Below are 24,180 nucleotides of genomic sequence, written 5' to 3'. Positions count from 1 at the left end.
GAATTTGCGTGAAAATTAAATAGAAGATATAAGACGCATTATATTGTTGAGATTGCACAATTCTTTCTTTTAAAAAAAATCTGGTTTTTCATACTGGTTTGCAAAAGGATAGTTCATTAACTCTAAACATCTTAATAATACTTGTACTTCTTTGTACTAAAACAAAATGAAAATGTTAGAGTTATTGTTATTTATACGTTATTATGCTATTATTTTACTGGTTTGGCCCTCTTGACATCAAACTCTATGTGGTGGCCCCTCCTGAACTAAAATGAGTTTGACACCCCTGGTCTAAACATCTTTACAGTTTGTTACTCATCACAATATCAAAGAGTAACCATTATGTTATCAAATGTTTTGTCTTACCAATGGCCAAAGATCGAAAAAATATGCAATTCACTGTAGGAATGAACATTAAATATGAAATGTTTTGCATTTGTCTTTGAAAGCGACCTAAATACAGGTTCTTTAAACCTTTAATCTCTTAAACCTTCTTTCATTTATTTTAGGTGATAATCTATCACTGTCAATCACATTATAGTTTGATGGCAGGACTTCTGAAGGTCATGACCCCCACAAGGAGTTTCAAGATAATTTTTGGTGTATAGAATAAGACAATCTTAATTCTGATACACTGTGTAATATTCACTTTCAGAATTTTCTAAAAAGTTTGCTTGGTTATTGAGGGAAACATAACAAATTTACTTGTACATGCCATAGAAACTATTAAAAGAGACAGCCTTCTACAATGAAAATACACTCCCTTACAATACAAACTAATGGGAAGACCTTGGTAATAAGACTATAAGACTGTGGTGATAGCCTTAATTGCAGTGAGTCCTGTGATGATACATTTTCTCATTAACAAGGATGCTCAGTTCAAGACATATTCCAGGAACAAATGAGGATTTATTGTGAATAGTGGTTGAAATATCAGTTTCTAAATTTTCAAACATGAACAATTTGCAATTGTACAAAACAGTCTATAAATGGATGTGTGTTTATTTCTCACTGAAATGACACATTAAGGCTGGCTTTTTGTGTGGAGCAAATTCTGTATGAACACAATATACATGTTTGCAATTTCTCTTGTTTTTCTCACAGAAACAACTTGTTAGAAAAGTCGAAAAAATATGGTACAAAAGGTTTACACACACACACACACACACACACACACACACACACACACACACACAACACACACACAACACACACACACACACACACACACACACACACACACACACACACACACACACACACACACACACACACACAGCTGCTTTACTTGTATGAAACTGTGGTACAGTAACAGCAACTTTGTAGTCCAGTCACGGAACAATGTAGCACATTATTACATCTACTTTCTGGCATCTATTTATTCCCAGCCACCTGCTCCTCGTGGTTCACAACCATTCAGAGCTGGAAACGCCAGCACAGGTGTCCCAGTCTATCAATGTTTTTATGCAGCACGCTGTGAATCGGAGCCACGTATCTTGCCACGTCACCGTCCCGGGAGAAATCTCTGCAGAAAAGGCCCTTCTCTGAGCTGAAGACAAACTTCTGGGGCATTGGTCCATTGCCCCTCACGTACTCCCACACCGCCAGGAGCAGCAGCCGCACCTCGAAGGGAGTGAGGTGGGGGAAGGCTTCGTGGACGTTGGCCAGCACGGGAGGCAGCAGCTGGCCTTCTCCCATGCACGACACCAGGAGGCAGGACGCCTGCAGGTGCCACTGGGAGTCTGTGGACGACATCTCTCGGGACGCCTCCCAGTGGGCCAGCAGAGTGGCCAGGAGGCCTCGGAGCACGGCGGAGCAGTAGCACAGAGCCGGGCGTCCGGCCGCCACCACCTGAAGTAGAGGGAAAAGCACCGGGTGGGCCTCGAAACAGCGTCGGATGTGGATGTCCCGCTCCACCGTGGTGCGGGCGTGCTCTTCTGGAGGCCAGGACAGCTCCCCGTTGGCCACGTCCGGACAGACGTTTTCCACCAGGGTCACCGCAACGACCTTGGCCGCCTCAGCGTTGATGGGTGGAGGCTCGTCGGGGTCGGATGGAGGTCGCGAGCCGTTGAGACCAGAGGAGCTGCAGCACTGGACTACGACCGCCAGCAGAGTCTGGACGTTCTACAGAGAGATGAAATGATGACATGATTTCAATCTTTTCTGCTGCAGTAAATCAAACACAAAATACACAAAATCACACTTCCTACACAAATCCTACTTTTTGTGATCATTTTCAAGTGTCACATGCAGGAGTAAATAAAATCAAACATACAAATCTGTATCTGCAGAACTTTGGTTTCAAGCTCAAACTGATTTACTGTGCAATAGAAAAAGAACCTCTTATATATCTATATTTTTCTTCAAATGCAGCAATACAATTGTAAAAACTGTAAGCAGGACTCCAGATTGACCCTGAATGGAGGCTTTTTGCCCCTAAATTTTAAGACAGTGCAAGTAAATTTCTTATCTATTTGCACATGAAAAAAAAAGGCACATTTACTGGTTGCACATGTGCAACCAGTAAATGTGCCTTTTTTTTTTTACACTGGTGGAACATGAATGAGTCAGTAAAGGTGTCAGGCCAAGGTGTGTGAGCATCATGAATGAAAAGAAAATGTGAATATTTGCCTTGAATGTCGATTTATGGTGTGCGCACCTAAATTTTCTGCTTGTGCTCCTAACATTTTAAAGGGATAGTTCAACATTTAGGCAAATTCCCCTATTGCCCTTATCCATAAACAGGGGACCTGTACCGTTCACTAGGGCTGTCCCGATTATCATATTTTGATCATCGAAGCTTCGCGGACATAAAATCGATCAAAATCGAAGCTTTGACGGCCGGGGGGTGCGCGATCATAGCGGAAATAATGAAAGTAATGGCAAACAAACACTGCATATCTCCAAAATCAGGCAGGTTTCCGGGATGCCAAGTAGCCTACTCATTTTAATGTAACAATTGTCGATGAGAACCGGTGTCAAAAAGGAAAAAAGGAAAAAAACGATCACGGACTTCTTGATCGATTACCATGGCAACGAACACAGCTTTGAAGCTTCGATTTTTTTTTGGGTCAGCCCTACCGTTCACCTCCATTGTCTTTGCTGAGCAGTTTGCATCTCTGCCCCGCGGATCTCAAAACAGCATGCACCGATACTGAAAGGTAATGAACCTACTCCTTTGACTATAGGGATTATGGCCAAAATGTTGAACTATCCCTTTAAGCTAGGGGAAACTGTGTTCCTGGTAAAAAAAAAAAAAAAAAGTGCTGTAACTCACCTGGATGACTCCAGATGGATCCGGCAGCTGTGCGACCGCGTGCATCTTCAGACCTTTGCCGATAACCCCGGCGTGAAACACAGACCACACGCTGCCAGAGAAGTTGACGGTGGTGCCGAATCGGTTGTTGATGTCCAGCAGGGACGCTCCGAGGTCAGGGGACACGGAGGGGGTCGACACGGGGGCGCCAGACATGTCCGCGATCTGCCCTCCAAACAGGTCAGTGTTGCCTTTATGGAGCGCTCCCTCGACCAGCTGCTGAAGCACCGCCTTGAGCGTGAGCGGAGAGTACGCCGCGAACCGGGACAGGAGCAGCACCGAGCAGTTCACCGCCTCGCTCGCCTGGCCGCCGTCCCTCCCCGTCTTCCCGCTCTCTCCCCTCTTCCGCAGCGCCAGAAAGAAATGGGTGACCGCCGCGCGGGAAAGCAGAAGCAAGTGCGCCGGGGGGGAGGTGCGAGGGAGGGGGCTGCAAGAGAGGAGGCGCACCGTGGCGTGAGAGACGGCCGGGTCGCCGTGGAGAAGGAGGGGGCCGAAGTCGTGGAGGTGCCCCGAGACCGCCGAGCCCACCTGCACGGCCATGGAGGACTGAGCGCCCGCCGATCCTCTGCGCTCCTCGTCCTGACTCTGTATGGCCGCCGCCAGGTTGAGCAGCAGCTGCCTCAGCTGCCGCGGCCCGAGGGTGTGCGTGTGGATCTGGGCCACGCAGCGAGCGACGGCGGCGGGAATGAGCCCCGCCATGCAGGAGGAGAGCGTGGTGTGGAGCTGCCACGCCAACGCCAGCTCCTCCGGGTTGCGCGCCTGGGTGAGCAGCTGGCAGAGCGCCTCGGTGGCCACGCTGGGGCCGCCGTACACCGACAGCAGGCACAGCAGCTGATGGAGCCAGAGGTGGCGTTTCCTCTCCAGCCGCAGCGTCTCGGCGCAGAGCTCGCCCACGTGGGACTGCAGCTCCTCCAGGAAGGGGATCGCCCGCTGCGGCTGAGAGGAGGCGGAGTGGTGCGGGTTTCCTTCGGCGCCGTCCGAGCGGTTGAACACCAGTTTGTGCAGATGCAGGAGCAGCATCTGGAGCAGGCGGTCGCAGCCTTCTCTGACGCCCTCGTGAGGGGAGAGCGTCGGGCCGGAGATGATGACCGAGGCCGGCGTCGCGGTGTCCGCCAGAAAACGGAGGACCCTCGCCCCTCCTGAGGGACTCTGGCTGATGAGGTGGACGGCGAGCCCCAGCATGTTGTCCATTTCCTCCCTGGGGAGACCCTGCAGCAGCGCCTGCAGCTGGAGCAGCACCGGCGGGCGCAGCAACTCGACCAGCTCCGCGGACACGGCGCCGAAGAGGTTGGGAGACATCGCGGCGAGCTGTAACAGAAACGGCACGGCGGCGCGACGGAGCTGAGGGGAACTCTCCCAGGAAGTAGAGGAGGAGGTGGGAGACAGCGGGCTGGAGGGACTCAGACTCTCCTGAAACATCCTGAGCAGCTCCTTCCTGATGCTGTCCGAGTGGTGGGCCGCCAGGTGTCCGAGGATCCCGACCACCGACCCGATCTTGGGCACTCGGCTGCCTTTGTCCGCCCCCATCGCCGCCATCAGCCCCTGGTCCTTGGCGCCGTGCGAGCAGAAGTCCTTCAGGCCGCACGCCAGGACGCGGCTGATGATCGTGCCGGGGAAAGCGGAGCCGATGTGAGCCACCACCCAGTCGAAGTGCGGCGAGTGCTGAACCGAGGTGTCGAGCAGCGCGTCCACGCAGGCGTCGGGGCACCAGGCCAGCATGGCGGCCAGACACTGGGAGTACGCCTCCATGAGCGATCGGGTGGCGGCGCAAGACATCCAGAGCTGCAGCAGCTCGTTGAGGCTGGAGGAGTGCGGCGCCACTCTGCGCCCGGCGTGTTTGCTGCTCAGCTGACCCAGCAAGTCCACCGCCCAGGCCGACACCAGCGGCGCCCAGGCCCGAGGGTTGAGCCGGATGAACTCCGACAGGACGCCATGGACCTCCTGTTGATAAGCAGGAATAATGATGAGAAATGTAACTGATGGCAGTTTTCCGACCGATTTGAATGAGTTATGTGATACTGAGCGATACAAATATTCCATTCTTGATTTAATGTTTACAATGAGAACATGTTGGAAATGGTCAATGATGTTCTAATCTTTATTAATCTAAATATTTTCACTACTTTATCATTTTCAAAAATAAAAGCTTCTAGTTTTACAATAGTTTTATGCACATCTCAGTGAAAAGGAATTTGACCCCTTGTCAAACTTAAATGTTTAAGATCCTCAAACAAATTTTGATATTAGATAAAGATAACCCAAGTAAATATAAAATGCAGGGTTTTTTTTTCATTTAAACCTCCCTGAACCTATGTGAAAAAGTGTTGTTAAATCATAAACTAACTGTGACAAATCACATTTTTTGGTAAACTGAGTTCAAACATCAAGGCCTGCCAGTCACTGCCAGACCTGTTGAACCAAGAAAACACTTCAACAGAGTGAAGTTAAGTAGGCTGAGAGATGTCTATGGATATTCTCATTCATCCAGGTCATTGTTCTTTTCTGGGCAAATTGAATCGTAGGCAACTGGACTTGTATTTGTCTGGGAAGACGTTTCGCCTCTTATCCAAGGGGCTTCATCAGTTTGTACGCAACAAGTCTCACCAGTCCGCAATAGCTGGACAAAGACTCTAGCTAGACAAAGAAGAGAGTCTTTGTCTGGCTAGTGCGGACTAGTGAGACTTGTTGCGTACCAACTGATGAAGCCCCTTGGATAAGAGGCGAAACGTCTTCCCAGACAAATACAAGTCCAGTTGCCTATGATTCAATTTGCCCAGAAAAGAAATAGGCTGAGAGATCTCAAACAGCAGCACATTATGCTGCAATATAGAAGAAAAGAAATCATTGACATCTATCAGGAACGTGTTACAAAGCCCTTTCTGAAGCTTAAGTGTGAGAAATACGCAAAAAAGCAAGAAATCAGGAAGGAGGCAAATACTTTTTCCCGGCACTATGTGTCCTACCTGTATGATGTCCTCCAGGTTAGCGTTGACCCCAGAGCTGGCATCCCCCTCTGTCTCCAGGTTGTGCAGGAAGGCAGAGACATGCTCATCGTACACGCCCCTCAGATGCTCCAGCACTGCCCCTCGACAGGCCGGGACTGAGCGCAGCAACCGCACAGCACAGCGGGCATGTTCCCGGACACTGAGCTTCCGGCCTTGAACGGTGTCGACGCCACTGATGAAGGACTTTATCTCCTGGGACAGTTCCTGGGCACTGGAGGATGAAATGATTACCAAAGGGTCAAGTTTAGCATCACTGAATGGAAAATGATGGGGCGCTGTATAGCTCACTGGGTTGAGCAGGCGCCCCATATGCAGGCGACAGGCTACTATCTCTCTGCAACTTAGTTTATACATTAATAAATGTATTAATTGAAACATTGAAATAAAAATGATCAATTGTTGACTAAATGAAAAGTCTGCTGCTCTATATCAAAGAAAATCAGCACATTGTCATAACTGAGAATTTGGACTTAAGTGATATTCTGAATTTTCTGAGAACTCATGTAGGCTATGTATTCATATTCATATAGGGTTGAACTTATCATTTTAGCACTACAGTTTTAAAAGAATTAGTTAATGAATAATAATAAAAACTGTTAGAATAACAATAATTACTAACAATACTACCATTAAGTGATGCTTTGCAGTCGTAAAATATATTAATATCTTATCTTGTATAAAATTACAACACAGTACATGCTGGTTATTGTTTTATCAATTGACAACATTTCCTCAGTCAGTGTAACCCTAACCCTATGTTATCAGTCCGTGAGCTGGCTACAGAAAACAGCAACATATACAACTCTGGACCAATACTGTCTGTGCAGTAATCTTCACTATGAACCGTGGACCATGCAGCACAGCACAGGGACTGAAGAGCCCGGTCCTGCTGCACCGCCGCACCGCCTCACCTCAGCGCAGTCTGCGGGCTGTGAGTGTGTGAGCTCTGCATCGCCTTCAGCGGACTCCCGTCGAACACCACAGACATCGCTTGGTCTTTCAACATTAAACCGTCACATCAAACCCCACTCCTCTCGGCTAACGTGGCTTCGACTTGAACAACAAGGACGTTTTGTGGTTATTTTTCCCCCTGAACAATTTCAGAACAAATATACAACGAAAGGGCGCTGCAAAGCCGGAAGCTGGGACTTCTTCGTCGCCGTGAAACGGCTCAGCGACGCGGACAGATGACGTCACTGGCGACATCTAGCGGCGCACTTGGGAACTTTTTTAATTTAGGACGTTTCGAAAAAAACATGATGGTGAATTACTTTACCATATATTGATATCACTGTCTATAACCATATCTTTAGACTAGCTACGCCGCCAAAAAGATAGATTGCTTTTTGTCTCAATAAACATAGTATTGCTAAAATATACATTGTTTAACAATAATACTATTATTTATGTATTTATTTAGTAATATTTATCAAAGAACAGTTGGAGGTTTGTTTTGTGTAGAACATAAGCCTTGAGTCAATGTGCAGATAGTGGTATTAAAACTCAATAGCTCAGGGTGAAACAAGAAGAATGGAACAATTTTGCAGTGGGCTACAAAATATTTGACTAACATACTTTTAGATGATTTATTCACTATATGACATCAAATAAATTTAACTTTTTGTCCCATAGAACAACAATAGCTGCTCATTTTTTCATTTTTAGGGAATCATTTTGTTTATCTTTAGCATTAGTCTCTCATGGTCTTGGCTGTTCTGTTCATCATGAGGAATAACATAGATAAATTGTGCCTATTTTGAGCTAAAATGTTTAATTGTATACATTTATGTTTGCCTATGCACTTGCATATTAAAATAAATTATTGAAATTCAAAAACTAAAACTGTTGTGTGGTCTGTTTTGATGGGGACATTTGCAAGAAGTTGTTGCAACTGTGCCCACCCATATCAGCCATGACAAAACCTCATGTGCTAGCTACACAATGACATTGACACATATGCTAACCATATCATTTAATAGTCAACAAAACAGTTTTGTTGACTATTAAATGATATCGTTAGCATATGTTTTGTTGACAGTTTTGTTGACTATTAAATGATATGGTTAGCATGTGTCAGTGTCCCTCTTCTCTAAAACAACTTTGTCTCAGTAGCCTACAAGCAGGAGTAGATGCTGAATATGTCTTCTCTATTCTTGGTGGGAAGAGGTCTAACTCTATTTATAGTGCTCATAAACCGCCTTTGGTCTAACTGTGCATGTGCAGTGTCACGTTTCTGATTGGAGAAACAAGACATGTTGCAACCCTGTCCCCTATTTTGCATTTTATGTAGGCTATTTTGCATGCGGACACAAAGGAGCCTGAAATAAAAAATCTGATTTGAATTGAATGCATTCATGTATTCATCGTGAAGGGGTTTGATAATTATCGGATCAGCTAATAATAGATCATAGTAGTAGCTGCTTTGAACTAGATGCTTTTATTGTGAAGGTCCACAGGCTCCAGGCAGCGGCTGCAGAGAGCGACGATCAGCTGATCACTCACAGCTGACATTTGACGTTGGTGACGACCCCGACATCAAAACAGCCCCGTGGATCGATCGTTATCGGTAAGATAATAATAATAATCAGTGGATTATGTGGGTTCACACTAGGATGTATCCGCTCCTCGAGCTATGGTGTGTGTTTTTATGACGTAACGTGGTGAAAGGTGATCTATGGATGATGTAAACACTAAAAGCCAGCTACGCAACTAGCTTAACGCGGCCGCTTTGCCGTGTGTCGTCACTCGTTTTCATCCGTTTGTTTATTGAAACTTTGAAATTGTTAATTTATCGTATTGATCCGAACGCACGTGCACATTTTCTATGCGATATAGGCCAACCTGTTTTTACAGCATCGCATCCGATCAAGGTGGAAAATGCGCGCAAGGTATAGGCTAAGTGAAAGTAAAAGGTCCTACTGTTCTTTGCTCTTGTTGAAAAGTGCTGATTAACACCGTTTCAGAGGCTATAGTTTGTTTCTGTTATTTTGTCCAGTCTATTTACATAACGTTGGTCCAGTGACTAAAAAACACTGAAAGAAGACAATGGAAAACAGAGCAGGCTGGCACTGAAAACCACACCAGAGTTCAAACAACAACAAACGTATGGTAGAGAAAGTATTATTATTCTACTATTTCTTTCTTTCTTTCTTTCTTCCTTTCTTTCTTTCTTTCTTTCTTTCTTTCTTTCTTTCTTTCTTTCTTTGTCTTTCAAGCTTAGATATCTGAACATGTTTCAGTGCCAATCTTTCCCTTTCAGATGAAGGTTTTGCTTTCATAATAGGCTACAATTTCAGTTTCAATAACATGCATCTGTAAAATGCTGCACTGTGGGCTAACAAAGAAATGAGCAACCATGCTACACACAAATGTATAATAATCACCAATGTAATTATATTTTTTAATTTAAATATTTAAATTGTATATGCTGTCTGTCAATATTTGATTTCCTGCAGGTGCTCACACTCAAACCAGTTCAAAGTTTACAGAAGAAAGAGACACTGATATGGCCCCGACTCTGGTGAGGAGATTATGGCCTCATCAAAATATTTTTCTTTCTCTTTCTTTTTTTTTTTATAGCATGTGATTAATTTTGGTTTAATTCAAGCGTAATCTTTTTATTTTATTTTATCCAGGTCAAATGTGCTTTAGTTTATTACAAAATCTAACTTTTTTTTCTCTGTGTCTTGTCTTCTAATCCAAGTATGATGTGAAACCAGAGCCTGGGGACTTGATAGAAATCTTTCGTGGCAGCTACCAGCACTGGGCGGTTTACATCGGCGATGGCTTTGTCGTTCACTTGGCACCACCCTGTGAGTCATGCGCAACACAACACAACACAACACAACACAACACAACACAACACAACACAACACAACACAACAGCAGTGACACATAGCAACTAAAACAGTCCCATATCTGGTCAAATGTCACCTGTACAACCTGTACAAGTGATGTTTATCTCTGTCTGTCATTCCTTTCTATTTATAGCTGAGGTCCCAGGTGCCGGCGCCAACAGCATGATGTCCGTCCTGACAGAGAAGGCTGTGGTGAAGAGAGAGGAACTGTGGGACGTGGTGGGAACTAACAAGTGGATAATAAACAACGACCTGGATAAGAAATATGAACCTCTTCCAGTTCATGTCATCGTGTCAGAGGCCCGTAAGCTGGTGGGCAGGGAGCTGCCGTACTGTGTCTTCAGGGGGAACTGTGAGCACTTTGCCAACGAGCTGCGGTACGGGAAGGCCGAGTCCCGGCAGGTAGGTCGAGTTGTAATGTCACACATGCCATCATATTGTCCAAATATAAGTTATGATAATATAAGTCAAACATAAGTTATCAAACCTAGAGTCCAATTAATGAAACAAGATTGAAGATGCGGGTTAGATATACATATAGTATATTTTTTAAGTATTTTTGGGGCTTTTTTTGATAGTACAGTTGAGAGAGACAGCAGCGAGGACTGTATACAGTACACTATTGTACCCTTTTATGGGTACATTTTTGTTTTATTATATAAAGGTACATTTTTGTCATGCTAGGTGTACAAATGTACTTAAACTGGTACAATTTGAAAAGGTACAAAAATGTACCAGCACCAATTGGTACAAAATTGTCTCTAAAAAAGGTACGCCTGGAGCGACAAGGGTTTGTACCCTTTTGAGTACATTTCCGTACTTCTATTTTTCTCTGCCTCTGCATATGGGGGCGCCTGCTGGAACTGATTTACACACAGAAAACTATACAATATCTCTACAGAAGTTGAACTAAAATGAGCCTAAAACAGCTCTAATATGCGACTTATACAACTGTGATGAGTGGTTGATAATTTTCATGGAGTTTTGAGTGTGAAGAAAACTCAGCACATCCATCCCCCGTGTGTTTCTCTCTGTAGGTGCGTAAGGCAGGAGAAGTAGTGATGGTCGCAGGCCTGGCAACGATGGTGGGTCTGGGCGTCTTCGCTCTGGCCGGCGCTCTGTTTGGAGGCAGCAAGAAAGAAGACAAGAACACACAGTGATCAATGTCCTGAGTCACCTGATAACCAGTTTGACTAACACATCACCAGCAAGGCCTAACGTGTCACAGATAACTAACTGACCAAACGTATTAAACCTCCATCTGTTACTCATTCCTTTTTAGTTTGAGAAACAATGCAAGGCACAATTTTTCCAGACTTTTAAAAATTTCTACAGACGGCATAAGCACAACAAATCATTCCCACTAATCAACATGCCACAATGGAAACTGTTTTAAAAAAAAAAGTTTTAAGAGGCCATCTCAAGGATAACTGACTTGATTTTCTTGATTTATAAAGGATATAAGAGTCATGAAGGTGTTGGTGGGGTGGGGGGTGGGGTCTTTTGTACTTACAATTGTTTTCATCATAAAATGTTTTGAACAGAAATGGGTGCTCATGATGAAATAGTTTTTGCTTTTTGAATCTAAACGGCGACAGTGTCAGTCAGCATTTACAGTAATAAGCTATGTAAAGAGAACAATTAACAGCCAATGTGAAGTAAAGGAACTGTTACAGCGTCTCACAGGAAAGCCATAATCTCACTTGACACCACTTCTTCGTGCTTTGATGTCTAACTGTTTTCAAATGATTTGAATAAAAACAAAATAATTTCTGTGAATCTTGATGTTATTGCGTTATTTCCAAAGCATCACGCACTCATTTAAAAACTACCACTGCAACAACTATAAAAACAAATCCCCACATGTAACATTTAAGTGCACTAGCATTACCAACACAATATTATTGATGGTCGTTTTTAAGCCAAGTTCTGAAATTTGTTTCATTTAGGCTACTTAAAGCCACCGGTTCTAACCATGTGCTGAGGCTTTTTACTGAAAGTAAATACATGAACTATTTATATTTTGTCTCACTGTGCTAGTTTTTGCTTTTACAGTAACACATAGAAAGATTTCACACATAAAGTGAATGTACTGTCCTCCTTAATGGCTGATATAATTTCTGTAAACCACTAGATGTCACTGTGCTTTGTTTCATCAAAGCCTCCAAACTTTGACACATGTAATCAATATGCATAATGTACATAAGTAACAGAAATTAAAGCAGAAGTAAGCGATCCGGTCGTTTTGGCTAATGCTGCGTTCCAGGTAGGCTTTTGAAACCGTAAATTACAGCTTCAAGTCACAACTTACGACTTTGTAGCGTTCCAGGCAACCCACTCGTGTTTTTCCGACCTGTTTTACCGGTGAAAGTCACTATAACGGCCACTCGTAACTTCCGACCGGTGAACTCGTACCAGATCGAACTGGTACCACTTCACGGTCGGAAAAACACGAGTTACGAGTTTCCTTGAACGCACCATAACAGTCCTCGTCCCTACGTCACCACATTCACGGCGTCCCTTGGCTGCACACACAGCCCTGCATGCCGTTCTCTCTCCTCATTGGATAAAAACTGTAGGATACGATAAATGTTTTCTCCTCGGCTCAGAGCAGAGCAGAGTGACTGACAGACCCGTGTTTCGGTCCAAACACTCTATGTAAGTGATTGCTGTCGGAAGATATAACTATTTAAGACTTATATTAACACAAATATATCACTTACTTCTGCTTTAAAGCAAAAACTGCTGCATTAGCGAAAACGACCGGATCGCTTACTTCTGCTTTAATCACAGGGTGTGTAGCCTTCACATCCTGTTTCCACCGTACATAACAGAAAATTGGTTGTTTCCCTGTGGAGAGACTATAAGAGGGGTCTCAATTCTTTCCTTTCTGCTCTTTGTCTCGTCAAGGAGTGAACTTGCTTTTTATGATAGTTTTTACATTAATTGTGAGAAGTAGAGACTAGACGAAGCTGACGATTTGATCAGCACTGAATCAAACTCAACGCCTCACGATTGATAAGGTAAGAAAGTTTTCACTGTTTATTTCACACCAGACCACAGCAACCAAACAGAACAAACTACAGACACCAACATACCAATACAACAACAGCACAGTTAGAAAACAACAACACCTGGTCTGAAAAGGGGATGGACGAAGCATAGCTTTTAAATTTCCATCCCCCACATAAAGACACCATCACATAAAGACACCATCAAGACAAGTGATTTAGTGGGTATGTAACCTAGAGACCATAGAGATAGAGATTTGACTGCTCAAGCTATGAACTAATACAACTACTATATTTTGGCAACCTTCAGCACCTCTTTGCTTCAGATCTGTTTCCACCTTAATGTAACTGTTTGAACTCTCATTTCATTTTTTTTTTAAATTTATTTATTTGAGTTGGGACAATGCACATTCATCAGCATTAATGCGTTAAACACCAGTGTACAGTAAATGTGCTGGAGTTAGCATACATTTCAGCCATATAGTCCGTAGGCAGGTTCCTGGACAAGACACAGAAGACTTTAAAACCTTGCGATGACAAATCATACAACAGACTCAATTCACAACTTACGACTTTGTATCATTCCAGGCAACCCACTCGTGTTTTTCCGACCTGTTCTACCTGTGAAAGTCACTATAACGGCCACTCGTAACTTCCGACCCGTGAACTTGTACCAGATCGAACTACGACTTCACAGGTCGGAAAAACACGAGTTACGGGTTGCCTTGAACGCACCATAACGTCTTTGTCAGCCGATGGAGTTAGCAGTCCCCGCCCTCGTCATGGATCTATTGGTCCTCGTCCCTACGTCACCACATTCACGCGCATCCCTTAGCTGCACACACAGCCCTGCATGCCGTTCTCTCTCCTCATTGGATAAAAACTGTAGGATACGAGAAAAGTTTTCTCCTGGGCTCAGAGCAGAGCAGAGGGACTGACAGACCCGTGTTTCTGTCCAAACACTCTATGTAAGTGATTGCTGTCGGAAGATACAACTATTTAAGACTTATATTAACACAAACATATCGCTTACTTCTGCTTTAAAGAATTTTCCCACTGAAATGAATAACTAAAATGGATTTGATCCCCCTTATGAAATCAATGTTTATTCTATTTTATATTTAATTTATTTTTGACTATTTATTTTGAGATGTTTATTTTAATTTTACTTTATTTCAACTGCTCTAAATGTATTGTATTGAAGCACTAATGTGTATGTTCCTATTGTGAGTTAACAGTTAACTCACAATAGGAGTTAACTTGCACTAATGATGGTATGCACTATGAAAAATGCCAGTGGGAGGATATGCTCAGTGCAGCATTCGACACCATCGACCACAGCATCCTGCTGCAGAGACTGGACCATGAAATTGGGATTAAAGGACCTGCCCTAAAATGGTTTAAGTCATAGGTTATCTGACAGGTTTCAATTTGTTAAAGGACAATTCCAGGCAAATTCAACTCGGGGGTGTATTTTCCTATCATTTTAGGTCTAAAAGAAGGAATCTGAATGTAACTGTTTGAACTCTCAAAAATGATCATCAAACAGCTGCAGCACAACGAGTCAACGGGAACATCCTCGTATTAAAACCTGCAGAGAAGGTGTGGGTAAAGACATAATAATAATAATTAGTAATAGGAGCTTGCTTATTTTAAAAGTGATGTTTTGAAGATATTTGTTGAACTTCAGATCTCCTCTCGCCTTTGGGTTAGTCTTACAGGAAGGCTGAATATTACCATGTTAATTACAATCAGTTTCACTTTTGCTTTGCTTTTTTGAATAATCTTTTATTGATTTGTTCCTTCAGGTGTGGATTCTGTCTGACCGTCAAATCAGACCAAACATCTGAGATCACAGACAACAACTCAAACTATGGTGAGTCGGGTTCCCTGTTCCCTGCCAAGGCGTCATAACCTTTTGTGAAGCTGAAACCAGAACAATTATAGAAAAACACGAGGAAGAAGGATTTCTTATCATTTAGCAAAATATAAATTGCTACATTTAATTTCATTTAGCAGCAGAATTAAGATTATTTGTCAAATAAACTGATTTCTTAGTTAAACCAACACTAAGGAACTTTTCAACCTTCATAAAATATTTTCATAACTTTTGTGATGATACATCGACTTACAACAAGTTGAATGACACCTCTGTCGTGGCCTGAGGGGGTCTGTATCTCTTTCTCTGGCACTAAGCAGCTTTGAGGAGCATGGTAGGAACCCGGCTCTCACTTAAGTTTCACTTTCACTTTTGCGAGTCACAACAAGGAGGGAACAGGCAAAACGGCACTTTAGCAATGGATTATGTTTGTGTTTTCACTTTGAAATGATCCACTGGAAACAGAAACTTAGTTTTGATGTCTTTTGTTACGTAATTTTAATGCAGGATAATTACAGGGCTTCACGCTAGTGTTCATGGGAAATGGAGTCTTCCTTCAGGCAAAACACTACCGCTTTGGTCCACAGGCGCCGCCAAACTCAACCAAAACTGAAAGTTCTTTAAGTACTGCTTTAATTATGGTCTCTCCCATCAAGCCTTCACCTGGTGACTTGATTGAAATCTCCCATGGAGTGTATGAGCACTGAACTGTGTATGTTGGAGATGGATACGTTGTTCACATGGTGAACCTCGGTGAGTCATTTCTTCACCATGTTTGCCTGGACTGCTGCTCACTCACAATAAATTTACATTCAGTTGAACTTATTTAGTATCTCTCTTATATCCTTAGACTCCAGCAGCTCCGGCATCTCCTCCGGCTCCTCCAGCTCACAAACAAAATCACAGAAAGGCAAAGGCAAAGTGAAGAAAGAGAAACTCAGTGATGTGGTGCAACGTCACAAGTGGAAAGTAAATAACAAACTGGACAAAGAATACACCCTTCGTCCAGCCCAAGAAATTAAGAAGCAGGCTCTTTCCATGGTGGGTATGGAAATGGAGTACAATCTCCTTGACTGGAATTGTGAGCACTTTGTCAAGTGGCTACGATACGGCAAACGTTACTCTTCTCAGGTAGGTGGACCACAATCAGGAATCTGTCTGAGAATTAGGAGGCAATGACCTGTTTTAAGAAAAAATATGTTTACTTGGAAAAATATCATGACTTTGACAAAATTACCCGTAGCTCAGATTTGTTAAGTTTCATTTTGTGTGTGTGTGTTTGTGATTTCCTGTTAAAGGTGGAAAATGGTGCAACAGTCATCAATTCAGCGATGGGAGGAATAGTTGGAGCATTATTAGGGCCAATCGGGGCGGCAGCGGGAGCCGTAATTGGAGCAGGTACCATGAAATTAGGGTTCGCAATGGCGAAAAGTTCGAAAAAATAATAAAAATGAAATTCTTTTTTACTGTATTAGTGACTTCTCTCTATTCGTTTGGCTCATTTCTTAAAACAGAATTTACATTATCAAAGTAACATGGAAAGACATGTAATCAATATGCATAATACATGTAACAGAAATTAATGTTAAAGATTTTGCTCTGTTTTGCTTTCAATGTCTATATCCGAATGTTGGAAATGCACAATAAAGATTTGTATGTTGATTTTGTTATTTAAATGCCTAAATATATATGCATAATATACATGTAACAAACCAAATAGATAATAAAGATCCTGATTTTACAGAAGAACACAGATGAGAAGGTGATCATCTTGTTGACATTACCAGGTTTTAAAAGTGATATGTTGGCATTAATGTTAAAGGTGTTGCTCTGTTTTGCTTTCTGTTTCAAGGTTGATATGTGTTTTTTGTTTTTTTATTTCAGGGTCTTGAAAATGCAAAATAAAGATTTTGTGTGTTGATTTTGGTCTTCAATTTATTGTAAATCTCACAGACAGTTAGTGAGCTCAGAGGAAATAGTATTCAGGGCACTTTTATCGCATAAAGACAGAAAACTTCTGCAGAAATCTTCAACTTGTTAATAATTAGACTTTCCCTAGAAGAAAATAAAAGGCTCACAATAAATGATAATTTTATATAAAATAATTGATCCACTGACTGTGTGAAAGGTGACAAGGGTCATTCATTTTAGCACTGTTCAGCTCATTGTTTTGGTTCTACAAACCACAACTTTATTGACCCACTGTTTTCATCAACACTGTTTCCAGCCACGGTGTTTTGAGGTTTAGAGATTTCTTAGGCGTGTGCGAACAATAATTAAATTTAAACAGAAAGTGAAAGGAAACTCATGTCCTCATAAACAAAACGACACTCATACTGAATGAAGACAACTTTCACTTTCATTTCAGATTTCAAAGACCAATTTACTGTAAGTCGTGGTCGTATCTACCTGCCAAAGTACAAGTGTGTTGTCATTAACCTTTGTCTCAACACGCCCAAGTTTGCATTCTGTTTGCATTTTGCTGGATATAGAGAATATGGTCGTGTCAGGATTTATTCATGAACTGTTTGTATGGAAAATGTACAAACCATGGAAATTTCATAGTTACTTTAAAGATAAAACAGAACAAACAACACTGTTTTTTTTTCACAGAACCTGTTTTGTTTGTCTGTTTTTGGACCAGCGTTTAATGACAAACAACTGTTAAAGGATGAGAGTAGTCACAGAGCGTTCATCATCTTTATCCTGTTTCTCTGATGGGCTCAGATGAAGCTGCTGTGAGATAGATAGATAGATAGATAGATAGATAGATAGATAGATAGATAGATAGATAGATAGATAGATAGATAGATAGATAGATAGATAGATAGATAGATAGATAGATAGATAGATAGATAGATAGATAGATAGATAGATAGATAGATAGACAGACAGACCAGAACATCATGGCTCATGTCTCATTATATAGCCTATACACATAAAAACTATACTTCTGTATAGTTGGCTTTACTGTCAAACATTAACTCTTGAAGAACTTTGAACATAGTTACTCAGTGGCTGCTCCCACTTCAGTACTGTAGTTTCACACCTGCAGTTACAGCTTCATCAAACAGCTGCAGCACAACGAGTCAACAGGAACATTCTCGTATTAAAACCTGCAGAGAAGGTGTGAGTAAAGACATAATAATAATAATTAGTAATAGGAGCTCGTTTATTTTAAAAGTGATGTTTTGAAGATATTTGTTTAACTCCAGAGCTCCTCTCACCTTTGGGTTAGTCCTAAAGAAAGCTGAAAGCTGTATATTACCATGTTAATTACAATCAGTTTCACTTTTGCTTTGCTTTTTTAAATCATCTTTTATTGATTTGTTCCTTCAGGTGCGGATTCTGTCCGACGGTCAAATCAGACCAAACATCTGAGATCACAGACAACAACTCAAACTATGGTGAGTCGGGTTCCCTGTTCCCTGCCAAGGCGTCATAACCTTTTGTGAAGCTGAAACCTGAAAAAAAGTAAATAGAAAAACATAAGAAGGATTTTTATCATTCAGCAAAATATTAATTGCAACATTTAATTTCATTTACATCTCACTTCAATAACCTTGTTGGTGCATTTTTCAACTGATCTGTCTCTTTACCTCTTCGATTCCTGCCTCAGACATGACACATCATTGCTTGATTTTCAAATATTCAGCTGTCACCTATATTAATGTATTTTATATAGCGCTTTTCCATCTGAAACGATACTCAAAGCGCTTTACAGTACATACATCACATTCACCCATTCACACACACATTCACACGCTGATGGCGGAAGCTGCCATGCAAGGCGCGAACCACGACCCATCAGGAGCAAGGTGGGTAAGGTGTCTTGCCCAAGGACACTACGGCAGCAACCGGACAGAGCGGGATTTGAACAGCCAACCCTCTGATCAATTTCATTTAGCATCAGAATTAAGATTATTTGTCAAATAAACTGATTTCTTAGTTAATTATGGTCTCTCCCATCAAGCCTTCACCTGGTGACTTGATTGAAATCTCCCGTGGAGTGTTTCAGCACTGGGCTGTGTATGTTGGAGATGGATACGTTGTTCACATGGTGAACCTCGGTGAGTCATTTCTTCACCATGTTTGCTGCTGCTCACTCACAATACATTTACATTCAGTTGAACTTATTATCTCTCTTACATCCTTAGGCAGCAGCTCCTCCGGCTCCTCCGGCTCCTCCGGCTCCTCCAGCTCACAAACAAAATCACAGAAAGGCAAAGGCAAAGTGAAGAAACAGAAACTCAGTGATGTGGTGCAAGATGACAAGTGGGAAGTAAATAACAAACTGGACAAAGAATACACCCCTCGTCCAGCCAAAAAAATTGTGAATCAGGCTCTTTCCATGGTGGGTGACGATGAGGAGTACAATCTCCTTGACTGGAATTGTGAGCACTTTGTCAAGTGGCTACGATACGGCAAAAGTTACTCTTCTCAGGTAGGACTCACAATCAGGAATCTGTCTAAGAATTAGGAGGCAATGATCTGTTTTAAATATTTTCTAAATATGTTTAGTTAGACTTGGAAAAATATCATGACTTTGACAAAATTATTTTGTATTTTGTGTGTGTGTGTGTTTGTGATTTCCTGTTAAAGGTGGAAGTTGGTGCAACAGCAATAGCGTCAACCATGTTAGGAACAGCTGGATTAGTATTAGGACCAATCGGGGCGGCACTGGGAGCCGGCATTGGAGCAGGTGTCATGAAATTAGGGATTGCAATAGGGAAACTGTTTTCCTGAGTTCCATCATCATTTTCCATTTCCATTTTCCATCATTAACTGATAATAATCAACTAATGTATGTACTTTGGAAAACGTATTCAAAATGAAATTCTTTTTTTTTTTTTTTTTTTACTGTTTTAGTGACTTATTTCATTTTTCTATTTCTTGAAACAGAAATTACATTCTAAAAATAACACGGACAAACCTTCAAACCACTTCGCTCACAACAGATTTGAATTTCTCATTCATTTCATCAAATTGCAAATGTTTAAGTATAGTTAGCCTACATTTAGCATAATTTCCAAGTGAATAGATCTTGTTGACCTAACTGATTGTTGATTGATGTTCTCTCCAAAACATGTCAGCATCATTTCATAGTCTGTTCAATTGTCAAAATTAGTCAAGAACATAATACCATGGATACCATAAATTAATCTCTTCGAACATTTGATTTGATTTGTTTAGGCTGCATAATAAGTCCTATTTCCCATGCATAATCAGTGAAAAAAACTTCACAGAAATGTTTGACCCCATGCCAGATTTTTATTTAGATAATACAATTTGTGACCTTTTGACAATTTTCGAAATCTGCTATGACAGATGCTGCCTGGTCGGTGACTCCCTGAGCCTATTTGAGAAGCCACACACCATGTCTCACTTCAAGACAATTAGCTCAGTGAGATAGGTGCTGGTTCTTCATGTTAAAGGTTGTGGGTTCAAGTCCCAGTAAGGATGACACATTCACATTAAAATACCAGATGTCCTCAATGCTAGTGTCACAGCATGCCTTCAAATTTAAAAAGGAAAAGAAACAACTTGTCCCAACACCAACCATTGACCATATTAGTGTGAATGTTGTTCGTTTCCGCCATTTTCTTTTAGCATTCACACTATTGTTGTTTGTGTCCGCCATTTTCTTTATTATTATTAGTGTGAATCAATGAATAATCTCACATTAATAAAAGTCTCAACCTCTAATTTTCTCAAGTATTGCTATAGTCCAGCGGTAAGGTGGCTGCTTCCCAAACGCAAGGTCACTGGTTGAAATCCCACCATGACAACTTTGTTAGTGTACCAGCCTCTTTGAACTTAAACTACTACCACTTGGTCGGTCTCATTTTCTAGCATTTTGCTTGGCTTTCAGCCATCATTGAATAACATCAAATTGATCACAGTGCAAAATCCCTGTTAGCAAGTCTCACTGTAGCTCGGTGCGTATGGTGTCAGCTTGACAACACCAAGGTTGTGGGTTCACATCTCACTTCAATAACCTTGTTGGTGCATTTTTCAACTGATCTGTCTCTTTACCTCTTCGATTCCTGCCTCAGACATGACACATCATTGCTTGATTTTCAAATATTCAGCTGTCATTGGTAAATTAATGTATTTTATATAGCGCTTTTCCATCTGAAACGATGCCCGGCCTCGACCATTGCTGCGCATCAGCTATAATGTTCTTTATTTTTCATATTGACTGTATCCCTTTCTTTTATGTGCTAAGTTTAACTTATTAGCATTGTTTGTATTTATTTGTTACTTGTATGTCTGACTTCTATCTGCTGCAAATCAATTTCCTTTGGGACATAATAAAAGTGAACTGAACTGAATTGAATATTCCAATATTCTCACAGACCTGAGATTTTTCATTAGAAATAGAAAGAAACTAGGGGAACAATAAACTTTTCCATAATCTTCAATATTCTTGAGATGCACAAGGGGATTGGTGATTTGATGATTTTTTTATTTTATTATTTTGTCCAACAGACAAACTAACTTACAGCCATTGATTTTTCTCATTACCATAATTGCTGACTGCAGCACATTACCAAAGGTAGTGTGAGCACTACTGTCTTGCTACTGAAAAATAATACACAGTTGTACACATAACACATTTCAAAACCACTGCAGCTATCAGACAACTTTATTGAGTATATATTTAAAACAATGAAAATCAACATTCATGGTTTAAAAAAAAAAGGAAATAAAAGTTCATACGGATGCAAGCATCACAATGATCTGATGAACTGATTGTAAGAACAGCTGCACAAATTAAAACCCTGAAACATGATAAATCATTCTTGATCTCCTGTTGGTCCAGGCATGCCTGACCTTTGACCTTTAATAATCTCCTGCACTATAAAGTAAAATATTGTGGTCACCAGGCACTTTGGGGATTTGCTTTATAGAGACTGTAGTCTTCTGCTTTGAAGAAGGCCAGTTCAGTTTCATTGGCTGAAAAGACAACAGATACTGTAAATTGAAAGACATGGCAAATACAGAGACATTTTCTAAATTTAATTTCATGACATTAAAAAGCAAGAGGTTAAACTAAACGTTTTTCCAAAATAATTCCAAACACTCCAAGTATGGGTCGAAAAGTAATATTGTGAAAACACTGCTGTTCAGTGTCTGAAAATAACAGATGATCTTTTTTGTCTTAATAAACTGGCCCAGGTCCTGTTGACTTCAGCACAAAGGAACAAGGCAGATATGGCACATAGTGTATGAACAGTACAGTACCATCAGAAAGTATCCAACCCCTTTGCTTTTCTCAAATTTTAAACAAACAGCCCTTAATTATCAATCGGCAAACAATCTTGGTCTAACCATCTCAACTTTTACACATCTTAGATCTGGCATCCTCAGATACAGGCAGAGACTACACACAAATTTACAATTTCATTGGTGAAGCGAGTTGTCAAGGTGATATAAAAGAAGGGCTCCTGTGTTAATACATAACCTGATCTGTAAAGATGTTTTTGACTGAGATAGCATTTGATTTTACTATAATGATATCCAAATGCAACAAAATACAATAATATTTCCATTTAAAATTCTTTACAAAGTTGATTATTTTAAAACTCTGATGTGCGTAGTAATTTGGAACACTATATTTTCAGTCATTTAAAAAAAATAGTGTTCTTGTCATCATTGGTAGTTTTGTTTCACAAAATCCAGATATAGACTGTTGAGATTATTGTTGAGGAACAAATCCTATTGACTGTCGGTTTATTAACTATTTAGGGGGGAAAAAGAACAAAAATAACATGCATGATAATTTGAAACACAGTGTACATACACAAATTGAGCAGCCATTATTAGCTCTAATGATGGATGACCACCGATATCAATTGATACAACCCGGAGGAGGACGCACTTGTGATCCAATCGTCAGAATCTGTTCAAAATCAGTTTTACCTCAAACGATCTGATTACAACTAGACACACTGAGGGTGCATTTCAGATCAAAGACAGTATCTGAGGTTTGTCCAACAGTTTTCATTGTTAGACACTTAGGGCAAAGAGCCACAACTCACTCATTTCATTCCAAGGAGTGCTTAATAGGAATTGACAAACTCTTACCAACACCAGCAGCCCTGAGGGTTTGTCTGTCTTGCAGAATGAGCTTTTCATCGTCATCTAAACTCATCACCAGCTCATTAGTCTGAAAAGAGATAGAACAAATAACTGTGATAAACATACAGCCTTTTTCCCAACGAAAATCTCCTGCCTGGTTTCTGAGATTGAAACCCACTGCTCCACTTGTTGATGCACAGATGATTTGTGTGTTTTAAGTGTGTGTATGGATACCTTCGCTCCATGTGCTTGGTGGATAATTTTCATTGTGTCTGGAAATAAAGGAAAACAGTATCAGGACAAGAATGTGGACTTTGTCAGGTGTTATTGTGAGCACGTGAAATGAAAACAATCTCAGATCTGGTGGACATGTAGCTAAATTACAGGTCATGTAGTGGACCAAGGCTAATGATGATTAGCTTTGATCCACTAAAGTCCTATCATTTAGCTGCCTCTCTCATCATCAGCTGATTGCTGAAATATTTTCAGAATCACCACTATATAATAAGTGACTACTGAGAAACTTCATTTGCAACCTGAACACAGATTTGGTCCTCTGGTAGCCCACTCTGGTGATATTCATCTGGTTTATGCAGAAACCAGAATATGAAGCTTCAACAGTGTGAGTCGTGTCAGACATACCATAAGCATATTTTCTGAAAGGAGGGGGGAGCCCTGGTCTCGTTGCAATATCTGGAAGATGCAGTTTGAATTTCTACTGTTAATAAAATGACACATATAATTTAACACGTTATTAGTTATCAGTCTGAGATCCACTCACCGTCTCTGACCATCTCTATGAAGTCTTGCACCGTCTGGTCGAGGTTTACTCCGTGCAACACCACCGGTTTGAAGTTTCTGTGCTCAAAGGACCGAACCAGACGAACGGTGATGACAGCTTCTCCCGCCATGTCCTGCTGCTGGACAGCGGCCGGTGGCTCTCATATACCTGTGATGAAACGGTGTTTTGACGGTGACTCTTAAGTAGTAGGCTACTCACGCTTTTTGGTAACGAGGCACAGGCAAC

The 24,180-nt window shown here is 41.4% G+C and overlaps 3 protein-coding genes across 3 annotated transcripts; 1 reads left to right on the top strand and 2 right to left on the bottom strand.

The window, feature by feature from the left end:
• Positions 1 to 1,237: 1,237 nt before the first annotated feature.
• ints5 (integrator complex subunit 5) lies at positions 1,238 to 7,490 on the bottom strand. Its single transcript, XM_083980214.1, has 4 exons — positions 7,233 to 7,490; positions 6,280 to 6,532; positions 3,278 to 5,257; positions 1,238 to 2,124 (listed from the first exon to the last, which is right to left on the bottom strand). The coding sequence occupies exons 1-4, from the start codon at positions 7,325 to 7,327 to the stop codon at positions 1,417 to 1,419; spliced, it is 3,036 nt and encodes a 1,011-aa protein (XP_083836340.1). The 5' UTR covers positions 7,328 to 7,490; the 3' UTR covers positions 1,238 to 1,416.
• A 1,273-nt stretch (positions 7,491 to 8,763) lies between these two features.
• On the top strand, positions 8,764 to 11,665 carry LOC310992105 (phospholipase A and acyltransferase 3-like). The gene is made up of 5 exons (XM_083980095.1): positions 8,764 to 8,887; positions 9,777 to 9,841; positions 10,025 to 10,133; positions 10,312 to 10,580; positions 11,216 to 11,665. The coding sequence occupies exons 2-5, from the start codon at positions 9,827 to 9,829 to the stop codon at positions 11,336 to 11,338; spliced, it is 516 nt and encodes a 171-aa protein (XP_083836221.1). The 5' UTR covers positions 8,764 to 8,887; positions 9,777 to 9,826; the 3' UTR covers positions 11,339 to 11,665.
• A 10,039-nt stretch (positions 11,666 to 21,704) lies between these two features.
• On the bottom strand, positions 21,705 to 24,178 carry LOC310992088 (UPF0538 protein C2orf76 homolog). The gene is made up of 6 exons (XM_083980068.1): positions 24,154 to 24,178; positions 23,935 to 24,102; positions 23,796 to 23,846; positions 23,388 to 23,425; positions 23,160 to 23,241; positions 21,705 to 22,028 (listed from the first exon to the last, which is right to left on the bottom strand). Exons 2-6 carry the CDS (start codon positions 24,062 to 24,064, stop codon positions 21,952 to 21,954), a joined length of 378 nt encoding a protein of 125 aa, XP_083836194.1. The 5' UTR covers positions 24,065 to 24,102; positions 24,154 to 24,178; the 3' UTR covers positions 21,705 to 21,951.
• Between the last annotated feature and the right edge of the window lie 2 nt (positions 24,179 to 24,180).

This window comes from Trachurus trachurus (genome assembly GCF_905171665.1).
Source record: "Trachurus trachurus genome assembly, chromosome: 10".
In the NCBI taxonomy this organism is placed as follows: domain Eukaryota; kingdom Metazoa; phylum Chordata; class Actinopteri; order Carangiformes; family Carangidae; genus Trachurus; species Trachurus trachurus.
This window is presented reverse-complemented; position numbering and strand designations above follow the sequence as displayed.

Coding starts and splice junctions, on each gene's coding strand:
- ints5 (XM_083980214.1), bottom strand. CDS start 7,327: ATGTTGAAAGACCAAGCGATGTCTGTGGTGTTCGACGGGAGTCCGCTG. Junction 6,533..7,232: donor AGCCCGCAGACTGCGCTGAG/GTGAGGCGGTGC, acceptor TTCATCCTCCAG/TGCCCAGGAACTGTCCCAGG. Junction 2,125..3,277: donor ATCCATCTGGAGTCATCCAG/GTGAGTTACAGC, acceptor ATCTCTCTGTAG/AACGTCCAGACTCTGCTGGC.
- LOC310992105 (XM_083980095.1), top strand. Junction 10,134..10,311: donor CGTTCACTTGGCACCACCCT/GTGAGTCATGCG, acceptor TTCTATTTATAG/CTGAGGTCCCAGGTGCCGGC. Junction 10,581..11,215: donor GGAAGGCCGAGTCCCGGCAG/GTAGGTCGAGTT, acceptor TTCTCTCTGTAG/GTGCGTAAGGCAGGAGAAGT.
- LOC310992088 (XM_083980068.1), bottom strand. CDS start 24,064: ATGGCGGGAGAAGCTGTCATCACCGTTCGTCTGGTTCGGTCCTTTGAG. Junction 23,426..23,795: donor TTTCAGAAAATATGCTTATG/GTATGTCTGACA, acceptor CTTTATTTCCAG/ACACAATGAAAATTATCCAC. Junction 22,029..23,159: donor CCTCAGGGCTGCTGGTGTTG/GTAAGAGTTTGT, acceptor TTGTCTTTTCAG/CCAATGAAACTGAACTGGCC.